The sequence below is a fragment of the Mya arenaria genome, chromosome 8, assembly GCF_026914265.1.
Source record: "Mya arenaria isolate MELC-2E11 chromosome 8, ASM2691426v1".
Classification (NCBI taxonomy): Eukaryota; Metazoa; Mollusca; class Bivalvia; order Myida; family Myidae; genus Mya; species Mya arenaria.
This window is the reverse complement of record NC_069129.1, coordinates 41,857,205-41,876,177: the sequence shown is the minus strand read 5'-3', so window position 1 is coordinate 41,876,177 and position 18,973 is coordinate 41,857,205. Positions and strand designations below refer to the sequence as shown.

The 18,973-nt window shown below is 33.8% G+C and overlaps 1 protein-coding gene across 3 annotated transcripts in view; it reads left to right on the top strand.

Moving 5' to 3' along the window:
• LOC128242255 (uncharacterized) overlaps positions 1 to 18,973 on the top strand; it is a 131,190-nt gene that overhangs the window by 59,806 nt on the left and 52,411 nt on the right. For 2 of the 3 annotated variants that reach the window (XM_052959345.1, XM_052959346.1), the window contains one exon: positions 10,408 to 10,833. In XM_052959345.1, coding sequence (XP_052815305.1) covers positions 10,408 to 10,833 — 426 coding nt within the window. Of the gene's footprint in view, positions 1 to 10,193; positions 10,274 to 10,407; positions 10,834 to 18,973 lie in introns of those variants that run through there. The other variant, XM_052959347.1, reaches the window with a different exon arrangement.

Sequence of the window (18,973 nt, the reverse complement as noted above, 5' to 3'; positions counted from 1 at the left end):
TTTTGAAACCATCTGGTGTCAAGTCCCTTTAAACAATCGCAGTAAAGATTTAGAAAGTTGTTTGGCTGATGAATTTGCAGCCCATGAGGAATTGCATGAATATTTATAAAAAAAAGTGAAGTATTGTTAAGGTCTGCAAGGGCATTGTCGATGTTATGCCAAAAAAAATTAACGTTTGCAATAGCTGTTAAAAAGATATTCAGAGATGATAGGCACTGCCATATGTAGCAAGACTTATAACTCTGGGTTTAATAATGGTTGAGTAATAATATATGGAAAAAAGCATTAACAGACGAATGAACATTAAGCCTTTTGGTGAGCTTTGGAGGCCAAAATTTATGGTTGGCTCGATATCCCAGGGAATGACCAAAAAAGCATTCACGCTTGGTTCGAAATTCTCAAGGCTCAAAGTGCCTTGCGAATTTCGAACCAAGCGTGAATGCTTAAAAAGAGTAAGTCAAAATAGGTCCTTTACATGATCCAGTTAAAGTCAACGAGGAAATCGAGCCAAGCGATATCAAGCTAATGGATTTTGACTGTAGCTTGAAATGTATCATTGATACCTATTTTAGGGAAAATCTATTGGGAATCGGTTTTTTGCTGAAATGAAGCATCAAGATTAATATTTGATCATAGAATAATATGAAATTTTCCTGGAAGAAATATGTTATATGAACCTAGTCTGCTGAAGTTAATTTAGGGTGTGAGTATAACCCAGACATCTCAATTTCATTGCTTGTATTTAAATGGTTGTCTAGATATTTCTTCATTGTTCAGTTAACAATAGTGAAAGACTTGACATATCAAAAAATTAATCTCAAGGCCACAGTTTTAAAAATAATAGTTTCGGTTACCATAAGGATTTTATTTTTCTTAAAATATTTCAATTTAATTGATTGTGTTTAAATGGATGTCTAGATATTTCTCCATTCTTCAGTTAACAATAGTAAAAGACTTGACATATCAAAAAAATAATCTCAAGGCCACAGTTTTAAAAATGGTTGTTTACGGTTACCATAGGGATTTTATCTTTTAATGTATTTTTTCCTGATGTATGTACCTTTTGGCTAGTTTTAAAAAATAGGCCCCTCTGTAGTAAATAGACCCCCTTAAAATTTTACAATGCAGGCAGGCACCCAAAACATTTTGAGTCTTGCCAAATTCACTGAGTCAGTTGGATAGCTGCAAACACACAATTTTCTTTTTAAGATGACCGAAAGATAAGATGGCCGAAAGATAAAGTTTTTGTCAATTGAAAATACTGGATTTGAATGCTGTATGTCCATAAACAAGTTCAGAATGAATGAACTAGATGCAAGTACATCAACTTGGTAAACTTGAGGGAAGTTTCTAGCAGCTGCATGTTAAAATGTCTCATCATGACTCAAGCTCAATTTTTTTATTTCTTGTTTTTCGTACTTTGAAAATTAATATGTCTGCTTACTTCAAGTAAGAGTGAAAATGTAAATTAAACAGTGATGATGCATATTTTGTTTTCGTCAAGTCTGTTTGACAGTGTCAAAACTAAAAATTATGAATAATTTATTACTGCCAAATTGTCATTAAAATGTTACAGTACACTTTTTCAGAGAAAAGAAATGTTTTAAATATCTCTTTTGCCTTAAGGGTTATAAATTCTGTTGAAAATGTGTTACAATTATGGTTAGATAATTTTATGTTGATATATATACTACAATATCCATTTGTCACAGCTGTATTTAAAGCAATTATCTACAGACCTTTGTATGATTTAAGCCATTGGAAGATCAGGCCTATAAATACTATTTTTTAATATTGCATATGATATGTGCATATTTAAAAAAAAAAAAATTAAACCTGAATTTTAAATTTTAGCAAGATTTTTATTTTTAGGCGGAGTTACTTAATGAAATGGTTTAATGTGACCAAAAAACACAAGCTTTGTACCATGCAGACTACATTGCAGCCACCTCGTATGCGCAGACATGTAGACCGTAATTATGTAGAATGCTTTCTCAACCTGAGGATTGTCATATTTAGTATTCTTCTGCCTGTATTTGGATAAAACCAATATTTATCATTCTGTCTGGTGCAACTTTTTGCCATCAGATCATTTCCTGTATTAATAACGTTCATTCAAAATGCTCTTGATCTTGGTTCGTGTAAATATTGCCAACTCTTTTATATGCAAAACTCAATAAAGATGGATGTTTCCTTACAAATGTTCCTGTCTGCAGTATAATATAGTATCTTGAGTCATATTTTATACTGGGCCACTGTCTGGGCTGTAGTTAGGTTTTTGATGGCAAGAAAAGGATAGACACCTCGTTAATTTGTCTTGTCTTTTTCTTGGAAAAAAATGCTAACACTGTCTAAATAACAGTCTGACTGTCCTGCCCACAGATTTTTCTTACGTAAACACACGTCAATATTTTCCCCCACAGAGAGATGGAAACCCCACAGGTGGGAAAGGGCGAAAAGGGGCTCACCCATGAGATCTAGAAATATCACAAACTTATTTATGTTAATCCTGCCTATGGATTAGGAAGGCTGGTCGAAATTCCTGGGAAGATGGATGTCTCATTTGTTCGGAGCACCAATAATCTTAAGACGAAATAACGTAACCATGTTTGTTTCCTGGGCGGCAGTCCCATCCCCCCACAAGCTATCAAAATCCTGAGAGTCTGAGTCTTTAATAAAGTCCCCTTATTAATGATCCGTACATTGCCTCCTCGGTGGGGCCTAACTTGAGTGAATTCATGATATTGTCATATAGTGCCAATGCTATTTATAGAGAATTATTTTAGCCATTAACTTAGAATTTATAAATGCTGCATATATATTTCCATTAACTTTAGTACAATTATATAAATGCAACAATTATTTCCACTAACTATCAATTATATACCAACCAAACTGCCCTCAAATGAGTAAAACATTTCTGCTCTTGCAATGGTAAAATGTGCATTCAATGATAAATAGTCTACCTTCTAACATTCCATATGATCATGGGCTAGATTATTGTTTACACTACCAGTGTGAGTAAAAGTCCAAATTTCCTATGTTAAACAAAGGATAATGATTATCATGACTGGCCGTCTGGGTTTATAGTATTTGGATGTGTGTCTAGACTGAGCAAATGAGACATCTATATTGATAATATAGTGATAACCTTGCCATATTTTGGTCAACCACCTTGCCAATTTTAGCCTATTCATGTGTGTATTTATTCTATGGCTTGTATCAATGTTTTTTTCATGTGTTTGTTTCTAACTTTGATAAATTTGGTCAAGGTTATTCGTATTCAAATTAATTCAGTCAGGCTGTTAAAAGCGGCTTGACAAAGGCTTAGGAAATGAATTGTGTGTTTAGGGCTACGGTGTTGAAAATGATAGGAATTATATAGGTATGTCTATTTATTTGTTTATTTATTTATTTATTTATTTATTTATTTATTTATTTATTTATTTATTTATTTATTTATTTATTTATTTATTTATTTATTTATTTATTTATTTTATTTATTTATGTTTTAAATTGTAGCGAACACAATTTTAATGATAGATGCCTGTTGAGATGATCCATACACATGTTAAAAAAAATAAAAATAAACATACTAAATATCTTGGTATAGGGGCGAGGGTACCACATTATATTTACCTTTGGCCTTGCATTAGAATTTACAGTGTCTGGTTTTAAGTAATTATGATAGATATGATAAAATTGTCAGGATTTTGTAATGTAATGGTAGACATAGTTTATCACAATCACGACAGACAGCAGATAGTTCATTTGCACTTCTCCATCTATTGGAATTTGTTAAAACATGTTACCATCTTGAAATTTGAGAAATTTGCTAGATATCTTTGTTTTGAATAGGATACCAATCCCTGTATCCGACTCTGTAGAATGTGAAATGTATAAATTAATAAATTAAAGGCTTGCCTGCATTTGCCAAAAAAGGGCGATAGAATTGTCATATTGCTTTGGTGTTGTCGCGCAGTGGCTTGACATTATTGACAATTGGCATAAACTTTAACATTGGCAATTCTTCAAAATCTGTTCAAAATCTGATCCAGGTGGGAATGAAACTTAGTACATAAGTTGCCGAAGTCAATACAAACATATATAGGAAGCTTCATTAATTTGGGAGATGTTCCCCCTGTTTCATTAAAAAAAAACCCACCAGACAGCATTGTCCTTCACTCTGCTGCGCTCTCGGTAAATAATTAAGTTGAATTTACATCTTTGCTCTGTTTCCTTTGCCTGTATATCCCATATACTGTCACCTACTTACCCTGTAACTTATGGTATCAGTCTATTTGCCAAAGAAAATATGCTCATGTATAGCAAGCCCCATAACTGTAGTTTCATTCATTGGGGAGTTATGCCCCTTGTTCAATGAAAAAAGAATATACACAAACAACAGTTGCAATGAGCCCTTTAGTTAAGAGTTAAATACTGTTTTAAAACACATATTAGTCATGTAGTGTTGTTCTATAAAGGTTTTAGAATGGTTGCGTAACACTGAAGATCAAACTACAGTTAGAAGCCAACACAACTTTTACATCAGCACAAACAACTCTCCAGGATTGTGGACTTTTAGGACTGTTCACCGAAGTTTCAACCTGTTTTTTTTAATTGTTTGTTTGAAAACTTATGTTCGTGAAAAATATTATATAATAAAAATGTTAGTATTGCAGACAAAAGAAACTATTGAGGTTCTTGGGGTCAGTACTTCAGTGTCTGTCTGAGATCAAACAGAAAAAGAAAACTGTCTGTTTGTGTAGCAGTTAACATTGTTTGTGCACTATCATTTTGATCTTTTCAATATGGTGAAAAGCAATCATGTATTATTTGTTTAACAATACTTAACTGTGAATTATTGTCTGAAACTTGGCTTTGATCTCTGGGTACTGCATGCAAGTTTGATGAACCTAGGACAACCCACCGAAGGTTTTGTTAAACATGGGACAATTATTAAGAGAATTGCACATGCACATTCACTGGAGAAGAATAAAAATATATATCTCTGCGATCATTTGTTTCCTTATATGGCTTATATGTTTGAACGACGACTGGTAAATTAAACAGAAGTTCTATTTCTTTAAACTTTTGAGTCACTTACAAGGAATGACGCAGACGGGTCTTTTTTCTACTGTATGCTATAAATTGGAATTATTATGGCGCTTGCAGGAGTTCTGCAGGCTCTTAACATTTATGAATTGTTTATGCAGAAATAAAAAAAATGCTAACGGGTAATAAAAGCAGTATAGAAATGAAACGCCAATATAATATTTATTCAGATTTTAGTTCCATTCATTTTGGTTTGTCACATTATAGCAGTGAGCGATTTCTGCTCATTTACATATGTTTGTAATTTGAGAATAAATTTTGGAAAGAAATCTTGTTATAAGGGTATAATTTAACCTTGCAAGGCGTTGCAAAATGTACTGCTAATCCAAGAAGAGTGAAGTTACAATTACAGCGCTAACGCCGCATGAGTGTATAATATCAATCACGCCAGGGTATAGTGGGTGAAGTAAGTGTTTTGTACCATGGACAACGTTCAATATAGAGGGTGCATATAAGTGAATAGCGTTGTAAGTTGCACTCGCAACACCTATTTTTAAAATTATAACTGAGCCATTTAACTTTAGTGTATAATTTGTATCACGTGGGAAGTTGCCGACGTAACTGTTTTGTTCTATGTTGACATGCACAGCGTTCATTTCTAGCATGCAGTAAAAGTGAATTACATTACCATTTATCCCCATGCTAGTTATTGAATGGCTGAATTTAACTCCGATATGGAACATGGTACAAATAAGTTAAACCTATAAAAAAATAACACCTGTTGTCGAGTTACCCGACCCTACCTATGAAAAAGTCACCACCCTACTGTTATTGAAGTCAGTCTGTATAAATAATATATATATATTATTTTTTTTAAGTTTGTGTTTCAAAATGTTTTGTTTTTATAAACTATGACGACAATAATGTTCCCACATAACGCATATTGAAAAAATAAAATAAAAAGCATACCTACCCTACCTGTTTTGGAAAAGGATGCAACCCTAATATAGGACTTGGGTCAGATTCTATACAATTCCGTTAAGTGCATCAGCGAGGCTATATGAGGTGAATTTTTTTATTTCTGATTATACAGTCTGCGGTTTGACCCCCTTTTTTCTAGGTCTACAAATAGCTTGGCCATCAATGCTCAGACCCATGACTAATTTAAACAGTTTGAAAAATTGATTGATACATTGATTGTTTTGGGACAGAAATATTATTAATGTTTTTTTTCCTGTCTGGTGATCATCAATTTTGTACCTTTCCACTAGGAATAATACTTTATCAATAATTCATAATTACAAACCTCATTTGGGACTTCATTATGAAGTTTTGTGCGACATTTTATCTATAATGACTTGAAAACTGTCCTATATTGTTCACAAATATTCTCTATTTCAGACTGTCTGACACATATATTCAATGGGCTACAATTTAAAGGTGCACTATCATTATAGATTATGACCTTGCTGAGTTTGCAATATTTCAATATTTAATATATAAGCTAGTCATGGATTATGTCATATATATATATATATACATGACTGTTGCATTTTATAAACCCCAGAAGCAATTAAGCCAAATTATATATTTAGAAGAACTTTTGAGGGTGATTTAACCATTGTTCTGTGGTTTTCAGAGTTTACTATGGTATTAATAGATATTTAATAAATTCATGGGGTGCTGGTCAGTAGATTAAAGCCCAAATTAACTCCAGTGGTCAAAACCTTGTAAATGCTGGTCATACCAGACATATAGTTCAATATCGTTATTAGTCATGGTTAATTGGAAAAGTTATAGCCAGTCAGCTTGCCTTGGGCAGTCTAAGTGCAGACTGACCAGTTGTTTGACCAAGGGATTGACTGGTCATCGAAGTGGTCAAATGGTCAAACAGTATTAAAACTGCCACTTACAATGGCCAAAGGTGCAGTTGGCAGATTTTTGGTATGCAACATTGTTACTTGGAGACTGAAGTGGCCAGACAGTTTGTTTCTGAACTAGAAGTTCATTCATAGTAATATTGTACATGTAGAAAAACGTTATGCACATTCAGCATATGATGAATATACAGGTTAATTTATATTCTGTGCAATGAAACTAAACAGCCATGATTTCTCTTGTCAATCTTCGACTCAACTGACCATTGATGTTGTGTGTGGTATAACTCCTGCTGATATCATAAGCATATATATATATATATAGGGGGTGTTAACTTTGTTTATTCGTTAATTGTCATATCATAATAATTACCTTGGTGAGTCAGAGCTCATACCAGTTACCATACGATAAGTAGCATGCAATAAGTAGCATGCGATAAATAACAAAGTCCATTCAATATACACACACAAGGATTGCAATAAACCTGGGTGAGTCAGTGCTCTTACCTGTTCCAATACAATTAGTAGCATGCAATAAGTAGCATGCTATAAATAACAAAGTTCATTCAATATACACACGTTTCTTATTGCACAGTAAGTTTGACAATTCATTACCTAGCTGCAATCATTTACTTCAACCATCAATGGTTGATTGAAACTCAGGCCTTTAATAACCCTGATGATTGAAACTATAAATAAATCAGACCCTATAACCATGATGATTGAAACTATAAATAACTCTTGAAGTGGGTGGTGCAGTTAACATTGCTTAACGACCCTCATGATTGAAATTATAAATAGCTCCAGTTATAAGTGGGTGCAGTTATAATAACTATTGTGTATCTCTGTGACAAGATGATGGATTACGTAATGAAATGAATTATGATTGATAATTAGGGCACTTGAATGAAGTGAATCTAATTTGGGAAATTTAAAATCCTAATCATTGGAGAAGCATGCAACCCATATAAAGGCCTAAAAAGATACCTGGTCCTGTGTTTAGAGCAACCAGGTTCTACCTGGCAAAATTACTCGAGCGTAGATGGGGGGGGGATTCGACCCAAGAGTGAAAAAATATGCAATTTTCCGATTTTTAGTTATTTTTGACCCTGAAATCCATTTGTTTTGATTATATTTATACAATTAAACACAAATATTAATTATGGAATTCACAGCATTCGCGACCTGCTTTGCTGTTTTGACAGGACTTAAAAAAAAAATCAACCATTTTGACTGGGCTTAAAATAACTTCCAACAAATTTAGCATTAGTTTTTTTGAGACCGGCTTAGTCAGTCAACACAGATATGTTATTTTAGGCCTAAGTGCGTAATGATGTTGTTGACATGTCTTGTTGACAAATCTGAAATATATATATCTCCTAATCGGAAATCATTTGCTTTAATAAAATAGAAGAATATATATATATATACAAACAAAAAAACATTTTTAAAATGATAATAAAAAAAATGTCATGCGCTAGAAACACAAGTTATACCCCTGTCAAAGATTACATGCAGTGATTAAATTATACACACAAATATATATTATTATGTCACATTACATGGGCTGTCATTATATACACTTGAGTGCAAGCAGAGGTTAAACCCCTGGCCAGTCTCTACTGAAAGTGTTAGCTATACCTGGGGTCACTAGGTACATGTATTATAGCCAATAATGCTGGCTAGACAGCATGTGCACACTGACCCAGATATCAGCTCCCAATAATGCAGTAATATTCCCTGACCACATGTGTCTGAATAGGCTCTTTGCAGTGTTGTAGGGTAGTTGTTAATGACCCTTGGAAAAAGGGGGATCAAATTTAGCCACTGACCTTTGTGGTCTGTCTGGAGTTTTGGTGTGTTGATTTGGAGTTCAGTCACATTTGGAGGTTGACTGATATATTAATTCATATTATTTTTAACATTGATGTATTAAACTCGAAGAGGATTTTATAATGTTTGGAATAAGTTATTAAGCAAGTTTGTAGACTTAAACTTTACTTAAAAGTTGGTTTAACTGAATAACTAAGTTTTATAAAAAAAACTTTGCAAACTCTAGATGTATTTGAATTGTATAAGATTGCATGGTGTTGACTGTAAGTTAGAGGGAGATAGGGGTGGGGGTGCTGCATTTTGTATAAAATTGTGCTTTTTTTTATCTCATTCAATGACCTTAGATATTAAGTATTCTGCTACATGCTTTTAAAAGAGCTAAACATATACACTTAATTCAGAAACTTAATTTCAAAAGTTGCTTACAGAAGATTTAAAGTGTTGCTTAAAACAAGACATATTTATTCCATTTATGTGAGTTCCAGCTACTGATGTTTATTGTGATTTATATCTTAACGATAGCAGTGAAGTGACATTTCTCAACAGTTGAAATGTGAAACTGTTGTGAAATTTATGCTTTTACCTGAAGTGCCCACTTTAGCATATTTCCTACTCTAAATTGTCAGACCTGAAGCAGTTTTCATGCAAATCATTTTCATAATTTACGACTTGTATAAACATTTATACTATAGTCTGGCGTATCCTATACAAAATGACAGCTATTTGCACTTTATGCCAAGTTTTGTGAAAGGTGTTTTGAGTTGGTTGTTGGTATTGCCTGCATACTTTCGTAATACTTTTGTGCAACTTAATGAAATCGGAGATGCAGTTGAACGTAAGATAATGATACATTTCCCTGTCTAGACGCAGGGTAAAGTCCTTGCTCTCTATCTATATATGTATAATGATCTTTCGCAATAAATGAGCTAGAAAAAATCGGTCATGATCCATTGTTTATTGCATGGTTTATGTCAACGACAGCTTGCTAAACCTTAAGTTATTGGTCCGTTAAATTTGGTCTTAATTATTATGAAACTCACACACTAGCATATTATTAAATACATCATTTGTAATACTGGATTGCAATATGTTAAATATAACTGCTGATACAATTAATAATCGGAAGAAAGAGAAGTTAATTATGGACCAAGCAATCCGAATAGCCGGATGACTAATGCTGCATTTGTTGTGATATATTTCAGTAAACAGAATTTCAGTTCACTATCCGCCTTTCGCTGGTATGCATGAAGTCTTATGGTATTTAACTTCCCATGTGCACAACTTCCTTTATGCTGCACAATGTAACTCTGTAACTTAGATTGAAATAAGAATTAAGAAGAAAGTATGGTTTGTTTTTGTCCGCAGCGCGCGCACTTAATAACCAAAAAAAAACTAGTCCAAATCCTGTCTTAGTCATATTGCAGGAGGCTAAAGCGGGACTGGTGCGCTTGCTTATTTCAACATTTTCATAGACTTTAGTCGATATTTATTGGTTGGACTTCCGTAACGTGAGTGCGCTTAGCACATGCTTTGATTACTGGCATAATGTCCTGTTTAAGTGTATATATGCACACTTGATGGAAATGAAATAAATAAACGCTAATTGATGTTTGAGTGATATTTATCTCTTGTGTATTTTCAGGCGTGTGTAGCTTCACGTACTCCCAAAAAGACGAGATCAGAGCATTGTCACAGCACTACGAGGAAAAGGGATACAAACAGTGCGAGTACAACATTCGAGCACCGAGAACAAATTTTATAGAATTGAATATTACTCGATTTTTTGGCTTCCGTTCTCGATCTTCCATGACAACCGGTAACTTACAGTCAGTTGGATCATACAACAAAGACGTGAAGAGCGCATGCGTACCGCCGGAACTGGTCTTGACGGAAACGGATAGTGACGACGAAAATAGACAAGAAAATATTGTGAGAATTTGTAGAAATTCGCGGTATATAGGATTCCCAAAAGTCTTTCATTCTAAGTTAAATGTTGTTAAAATAACGTATATATGGGTGGAGAATCATTCCAGTGGATTTACTTTGGATTTTGACTTTCACCAGAACAGTAAGTAAAATTTTGTTTGTGTACGAAGTGTTTACAGGTTAGACATGTGTAAAAAGTGTGTTTTCTTACCCGGTGTATTAGAATAAGCAAGGCGGATCTAGGCTGAAAATATTTTCGACAAGCTTCATTTTGCTGATCTGTAAATTGCCTCTTCTTCTTTGTAGGCTAATTACTTATGACATTTCTGCTCATGCCAGACTGTCTGAGAGTGATTCTTAGCTGTTCTTTGTATAGATATTCTCTTCTGGTTGCTTGATTTTATGTAATATTTGATTTATTTTTTTCGAAGGAATGCAAAACATCAAATTCTTTAAATGTTTAAGTGTTTATCGAGAATCTGTATTGAACATGTCAGAAACGTGTCATGTTTCTGGCTCCCTGATGTCTATTTTAGAATTAAGTCTAATATATTTTGAGTTTCTGTCGTTATGTCAAGGATTTCTGCTTATTTTGTCATGGATTTTCGCCCATTCTGTTGAGCTTTCTGCCTACTACTGTTCAAGGCTTTGACTCCAATGTCAATGCATATTTCATGGCTTTCGAAATGGCCGAATGGCGGGGAAAAAAACAGCCATTGGTATTGTCCATTATCAGATGTTATGTCAAAGTTTTGTTCTCTATTACATCTGATTTTTCTGACAATTATGTCTGCATTTTGTTGGTTAATTCATGTATAGGATTTCTGTCTGTCCATTAGGTCATGCGCGTGTCTTTAAGAAAACGCTAGGCGCCAAATAAGAACCGCTTAATTCGATGATCAGTCATGCATAGAGTTATAAACATCAAATATAAACTTCGCTTGTCACAATTACCAATCACATGACGGTAGGCGGAGTCGAAAGCCTAGGACTGACCAACCAGCAATCAATATCCACTTTAGCTAAGCTAGTGTATAATTCCTTTAAATTGTCCACTGAACGGGTGGTTTTAGAATATTATGACACAAATTTTGGCAAGAATGAGAAATGTTTCACCCGGTTATCAATGTAGGTGGTATGTGACCTAAATTATATGATCGGGTATGGGTTTATAAGCATGCAGGTGCGCTATAAATAAAAGGCACTGATGGAACGCTTTTAATCGCTACTACTGATCGCATTTTTAAGCTTAAAGAGTTAAAATAAGCATTGTTTTAAGTCTCAGCTATGGAAAATAGATGGACTAAAGACCCCCTGTGCGTCTATTACAGCATGCACATCTAGTAGGATATTTATTGTATATTTATTATTATTAATTTTAAAAAGTTTCTGCACTTTATGTAAGGGTTAACGACCATGATATGTAGGGTTTCTGCTTATAATATGGAGTGATTCCGTACATTTCGTCTGGCGTCAATAACATCCTATTCCTTATGATGAGGAACTCTATTCTAGGAATGAATTCTTTAATATTTGATCAGACATTCAGTAACGCTGAGCATTAAATTAATGTTCCGAAGTTAAAAGAACACTGGTATGCACTCTATCATCTTTATGTTCATCTGGCGTTGCACCTGGTTGATGCACCTCCACTCCTCGGGGAGTCGCATGTTGAAGCTTAAAATATACCTATAAGAGCCTCTTTTGACTTACTTTGCAACAATTAATTACCAGATAACGTCATGATATTCCTCCCAAGTTTGGTTGTGCACTAGAAATTGCCCACAGTAGCAGATGGGTGAAAATAAGTAGACTATTTGCTGGTCTGGTGTTTTGTGGGAAGCTCAAGTGGTGCATTTATGTGAAATTCTTCAAATTCTTTAGAAGCTCATTGTTTCTTCATCTTTATTGCATTGAAGTTCTCTATTTATTCTATCTATAGATGTTTTACACTGTCTGCTGATTGAACTGTTAACTGGCATTCTTTCTTCCCATACATCTGGCATGTGCTCGGGCTTATCATAATCGAAAATTATCAACTTTTACTTTGTCTGTTTTTCAAAGAGAAAAAGGCAGGTATTGTTAGATGAAGAAACGCTGTGTTTACAATTACCGTTTTGCATAACATGTGGAGCAATTACCATCACTTGCGCTCAAATAGTTTTTGAATTGTGTCCCTTGATAAAACTTAAAGGCCACTGTTATTCAAATGTGTGTAAGGGAAATTTTTGCCTAGAGGTCTTTAAGTGACTCTTAATGTTGTTTTAAGGGCATATTTAGTTCTTTTAAAAAATGTTTCATTGCCCAGAGCATTTTTTCCCTTCTTTGCCGTAGCTCACTCTCCCCAATGGCCAAACCCCGTTGTTGTTATTTTTTTTATTATTGTTTTTATTTCATATTATAAGAATCTTATGACTCATTAAATGATGTTTCATAGTTATATATTTATAAGGTATTTTAAATTCATACTCCATTTGTTAAACTAAATTGTCCAAATCGATTGAAATAAAAATACATGTTCTCTGAGAAATTTCCCCCAAAACTGAAAAAACACACACTTTTTACCCACAAAAGGGCTAGGGTGTCTTCCCAGGCCCTGTTACCCTGCTGTGCTCGACATTTAACCCGTTGAATTGACAATATTTAACCTATATATGCATATAAACACAAATATCTACTGGGGTAATTTAATTATTGCCCCATGTCTGGATGTTGGGTATATTTGCCCCCATTGGTATTTGGCCTATAAAAGAATGCAATATCTGATATGCCCTTGGGGGGCTGGGAGGTACTTAGATTTTGGCAGGGTTTTTCAGTAAATATTCTTCATAATTACACAATATATGAAGAAATTTGTTATTATTTAATGAATACTCCTTCATTCTGTTGATCTAAATAAGGTCTAAATTACACAGCAAAATATTTCTAAAGAAGAGACTGATATGTTCTAAAGTCTAATTTAACTAAGACCTAAAAAAGATACATATGGTTCTGGTTACCCGACCCTACCTACGAAATAAGTGCCGACTCTTAATGTTTCTCGTCAGTTGGTGAAAAAAATGTGTTTTAAAATGTAGTTTAAACCTTTATAACCTTTATACAGAATATTACTTAAACACCATTCTCCAATGATGACAATAATAATCTTATGTGAAACCTAATAAAAAAAAAATAAAAAAAATTATACAGCCTTACCGCACAATAAAAAAAGAAAGAAAACTGTGCTGAGCTAGAGTTTGGTCTACTTTCAGCTTTGTATACACGTATCAAAACGAAGTGCCTTCCTTTCAAATATATATGCAAAAATTAAACACACTCCATTCAACGTGTATGAATTAAAAAAAAAAAAATGATTGATTTGTATTTTGTTCAAAAACATTTTAACACTTATTTAAATACAAACATGAACAGCTGAAATTTTTAAGTTTTCTATATATAAATCTAACAATAGTTGGATGAGAGCACACCAGGCTTTTATATTTATTATATTTATTAATTTCTCAAATTCTTTTTCTGTTTGATGTACTAAAACGTTATAAAAAAAAATATTTTCATTAAACATAAAATCCATGGTAAGTTAAACTCAGTTAAGCTTAATCAATATGATTATTTATATGCATCTTTTGTTTGAAAGTATGGCATTTGCTAATTTCCCAACAAGAATTTTTTCAGCACCAAACGATGCAATAGAACTTCTTTCCATATGACAATGAAAAATGCCTTTTGACACTAATTTAACATGCCATAATGAAAAGAAACCAACCTGCCCATTATTTTTTCTGCATGTTTCTAGAAACAAGCCTTTTTTTTAGGCTCACCTTTTAAACCCTAAGTTCATGTAATCAGACGTTAACCGATAGTCATTGACGACTGATTGCATGTCGTGGAATATTATGCAGTGCTTTGAATTATCAATTTTTAATTGACCTTATTTTTGTGTCGCCTGAAAAGACGACATATAGGGGTTACTTTTGTCGGCGGCGGCGTCCGCATCCCATTTTCGCTTGTCCGGGGTATATCTCCTAAACTATTAGTGGTATCAACTTGAAACTTCATATGTACATAGATCTAATTGAGGGCAAGTGCAGTGCACAAGAACTGTTACTCTTGCTTCCATATTTTTAGAGTTATTGCCCTTTGTTATTTTTCATCCGGGGCATATCTTGTAGAATATAAGAGTTATCAACTTGAAACTTCATATGTAGATAGATCTTATGGAGAGCAAGTGCAGTGCACAATAACAGTAACTCTTGCTTTCTTAGTTTTAAAGTTATTGCCCTTTGTTAATTTTCATGCTTAAAGTTTGTCCGGGGTATATCTCCTAAACTATTAGTGGTATCAACTTGAAATTTCATTTGTAGATAGATCTAATTGAGGGCAAGTGCAGTGCACAAAAACTGTTACTCTTGCTTCCATATTTTAGAGTTATTGCCCTTTGTTATTTTTCATGCTTAAAGTTTTGTCCGGGGCATATCTTGTAGAATATAAGAGTTATCAACTTGAAACTTCATATGTAGATAGATCTCATGGAGGGCAAGTGTAGTGCACAATAACAGTAACTCTTGCTTTCTTAGTTTTAAAGTTATTGCCCTTTGTTAATTTTCATGCTTAAAGTTTTGTCCGGGGCATATCTTGAAGAATATAAGAGGTATCAACTTGAAACTTCATAGCTAGATAGATCTCATTGAGGGCAAGTGCAGTGCACAAGAACAGTTACTCTTGCTGTCATATTTTTAGAGTTATTGCCCTTTGTTAATTTTCTTGCTTAGGTTTTGTCCGTGGCATATCTCGTAAACTATAGGAGGTATCAACCTGAAACTTATTCCGTAGGTATATCTGATTGAGGGAAAGTGCAGTGCACAAAAACCGTAACTCTTGCATCTATATGTTTAGAGTTATTGCCCTTTGTTAATTTTCATGCTTAAAGTTTTGTCCGGGGCATATCTTGAAGAATATAAGAGGTATCAACTTGAAACTTCATAGCTAGATAGATCTCATTGAGGGCAAGTGCAGTGCACAAGAACAGTTACTCTTGCTGTCATATTTTTAGAGTTATTGCCCTTTGTTAATTTTCTTGCTTAGGTTTTGTCCGTGGCATATCTCGTAAACTATAGGAGGTATCAACCTGAAACTTATTCCGTAGGTATATCTGATTGAGGGAAAGTGCAGTGCACAAAAACCGTAACTCTTGCATCTATATGTTTAGAGTTATTGCCCTTTGTTAATTTTCATGCTTAAAGTTTTGTCCGGGGCATATCTTGAAGAATATAAGGGGTATTAACTTGAAACTTCAGCCATCATAAACCGGTCTGGATAGCAGTTTAGACAGAAGCAAGACAGAGATGCTCATTTCACACCTGAAAACGTATTAATCCATTATCTTCAAATTATTTCTCAATGTCATTGACTTCAGTATTTATTGTGCTCATTTTTGCTTATATAACCAGTTGCTTGCTCCTGGCTTAACATTGTTACCTTCAGTTCAAATGCCACCTAACTTGAAAGTTAAATGGCAACATCATTGTCTATAAATGAATAAAATGCCAATCTAACAGCTATAATGTTGACAGTTAAATAATTCGTCAGGCGACACATCCGACTCGCGGAGTTCTAGTTTAACAACTAAACAGATAAAAATGTATTGTTTAAGAATTAAAAAAACTAATCTTATTATCAGTCGCAAAAGGAATTTTTGTAACCACGCATTCTTGAACCACAACTTGAAAAACAAAAAGACAGCTTAAAACAAGAATGGATTTCTTCTCATGTATGCAAATAGCCAATAAACGCATTCATAATTTTAGGCTTAAAAATTTGACAATAAGCGAGGGTTTTAAGACAGTTTGATTAGAAATTTTCGATAAAGTATTTTTTGGACGATTTTTCTACTTGCCGGTTTGGACAACTAGAATTAAAAAAAGGTTGTCCGAAACCAACAGGGCGATCAGGCAACCAGTCCCTCAGTATGCCAGCTTGTTTATAGATAAGTGTTACTTAAACCCAAATGGTCTGCTGCTTTAGTCTGGGAATGGCTACATTATTTTAGGATTTATTAGAATGTCAATATTTTTTCGAGATTTCATATTTGCTAAGCTGCAAGTCTAGACCCTCTTGGGAATCAAGATATGGAATAGGATGTGGTCTCCCTTCATTTATATTCCATGATGTGTATTTTGTTTGATTAGTCATAGTGTATAATATAAATTTTGCAAGTATTTACATTATGCCTTTTAGTTTTAATCAGTGATAATGAAATGAGAAAATGATTTACAATGTAAACTTTTTGAAATTTTTTTATACCCCTGAAGACATTTTCATGGATGGTTGGCTTGTCTGTTTTTCACAGAATGTATATAGTCTAGGTATTTTGATAGCCTTGGTATGTGTCAGCATTGTCTTTGTAGTGCAAATAGTTTAACATTTAAGTTCATACAGATGTTGTTTTTTTTTCAAGATATTAAAATGAAACTTGGTGCATATATTGCCAGAGACATCATACACACACAAAAATGTCATAATACTGTATGGCACATCACAGTAACTCTGACTTGAATAATTGGTGAGTTATGTCCCTTGTTTAATTAAAAAAAATCCAGACAAGCATTTTTCAGCAGCTTTTATAGATTGAAAAAATGTTTTACGACTTAAATGTGTAGTACTAAATGATATTATAAGCGATAGACAGGATATGCAATGACATTCGAAGATTCAAATGCAGCTGACAAAAATGTTGAAAATTGTATGCTTATTGATTAATCTTTTCAGCAGATGTAAAAGTAAATAACACAGCTGAATCTACTTTGTTTTTATCAATGTGAGTTTTATTTCTGCGCAAAGTAATCATTTAGTTACTGCACCCCCCAAAACTGTTTTGCACCCCCAGAATTTTACGCAGTGGGTATATGCACCCCCAGAAAAATAAACTTGAGTGGGAACTGTGCCATCTGGCATGACAATGTGCCATTCAGGTAGACAGCATTTACACGAGACTGAAGTATTCTCCTCTAGCAGCGAGACTTGTCAAGACAGAATTTCCACTGGCAGGCAATAATGTGACAAAAATAAGGCCTGCCCGATTTTTCAGTGTGAATATTGTTGATATTTTTGCCTGGTGCAATATTAACCGTGTTTTTATCTTTCCAATTATCATAAATTCAGGTTATTATAATTTATAAGTATTATACCCTGTGCTGTACATGTACTGAATTTCAATATGAATAATAATTTGCACAAAGGAATGCTACATGACACAGTGGTTGAAATTAACACAAGCCCGCAAGCCCTGCACTGGTAAAATGTCTTCAGGGCTTGCTCAAATTCTGAATTTTATATAGCAGGGCAGTTGTTAAAAAATTTGATGGCAAGCAATACTATAAGAATTTTGGCATGTTCATCCAAAAGTCTTAATTTTGATGACTGATGAAATTAGATATTATTTTGTGAAAAAAAAAGGCATGGATGATGGAACTGTGTTTGGCAGACCACGTAAAAACATGTCTCTTAGAGTACACAATGTTCAAAAGTTCTGGTTATAAGGGTGTGAACTGGAACCCTTTTGGTAAACATTCAGGGGTTTGATTGTGAAATGTGGTATGCAGAATCTCATTATTTGGCATTATATTAAGTATGCTGAGTATGAAATTGGTTTGGAATTATTTGTTATGCATTATTTTTGGGAATAAAATAGTTAACCTGTGGGAAAAGGTCTACTTGTTATTATTGGTCTTCTTAACAATTAAGTTGGCAGGCTGGACACAGTTGCAAACTTTCTTAGTGCTGAGCGCAAAATGCCTCTACAATAGCCCACTGCGTATTCCATGAGCTTTTAAATAACCCACTTGAAAAAAACAATTAAGGCTTATGAATGGAAATTTGGTGGTTGTTTTCTTCAGGGCTTTCTAAATGATTAAAAGTGAATCTTAACATTGATCCCTTTGACGTAGGCATGAATGTAGACATTCAGAAACTAATAAAACATACAGAGAACCAAATTATTGCGTCATGTCTGTTAAGATGTAAAGATGTTATTTTGAATGATAAGGCATTATATTACTTATTGAAGGTTATATGGGTTATTATGTAAGTAATAGTTAGAAGACATGAAGTAGAAATTTAATGATTAAGAATTGGATATGTGAGTGTAGCGAACATGCCCTTCTTAATCTTTAAGATTTTACTTCTGGTCATCTAACAAACATGGAATACAACCTCATTGGCTGACAGATTGTTGACACAAAATTTGACCCAGGGAGTGGTTGTGATTGCCAGTAGGTGGACCTTTA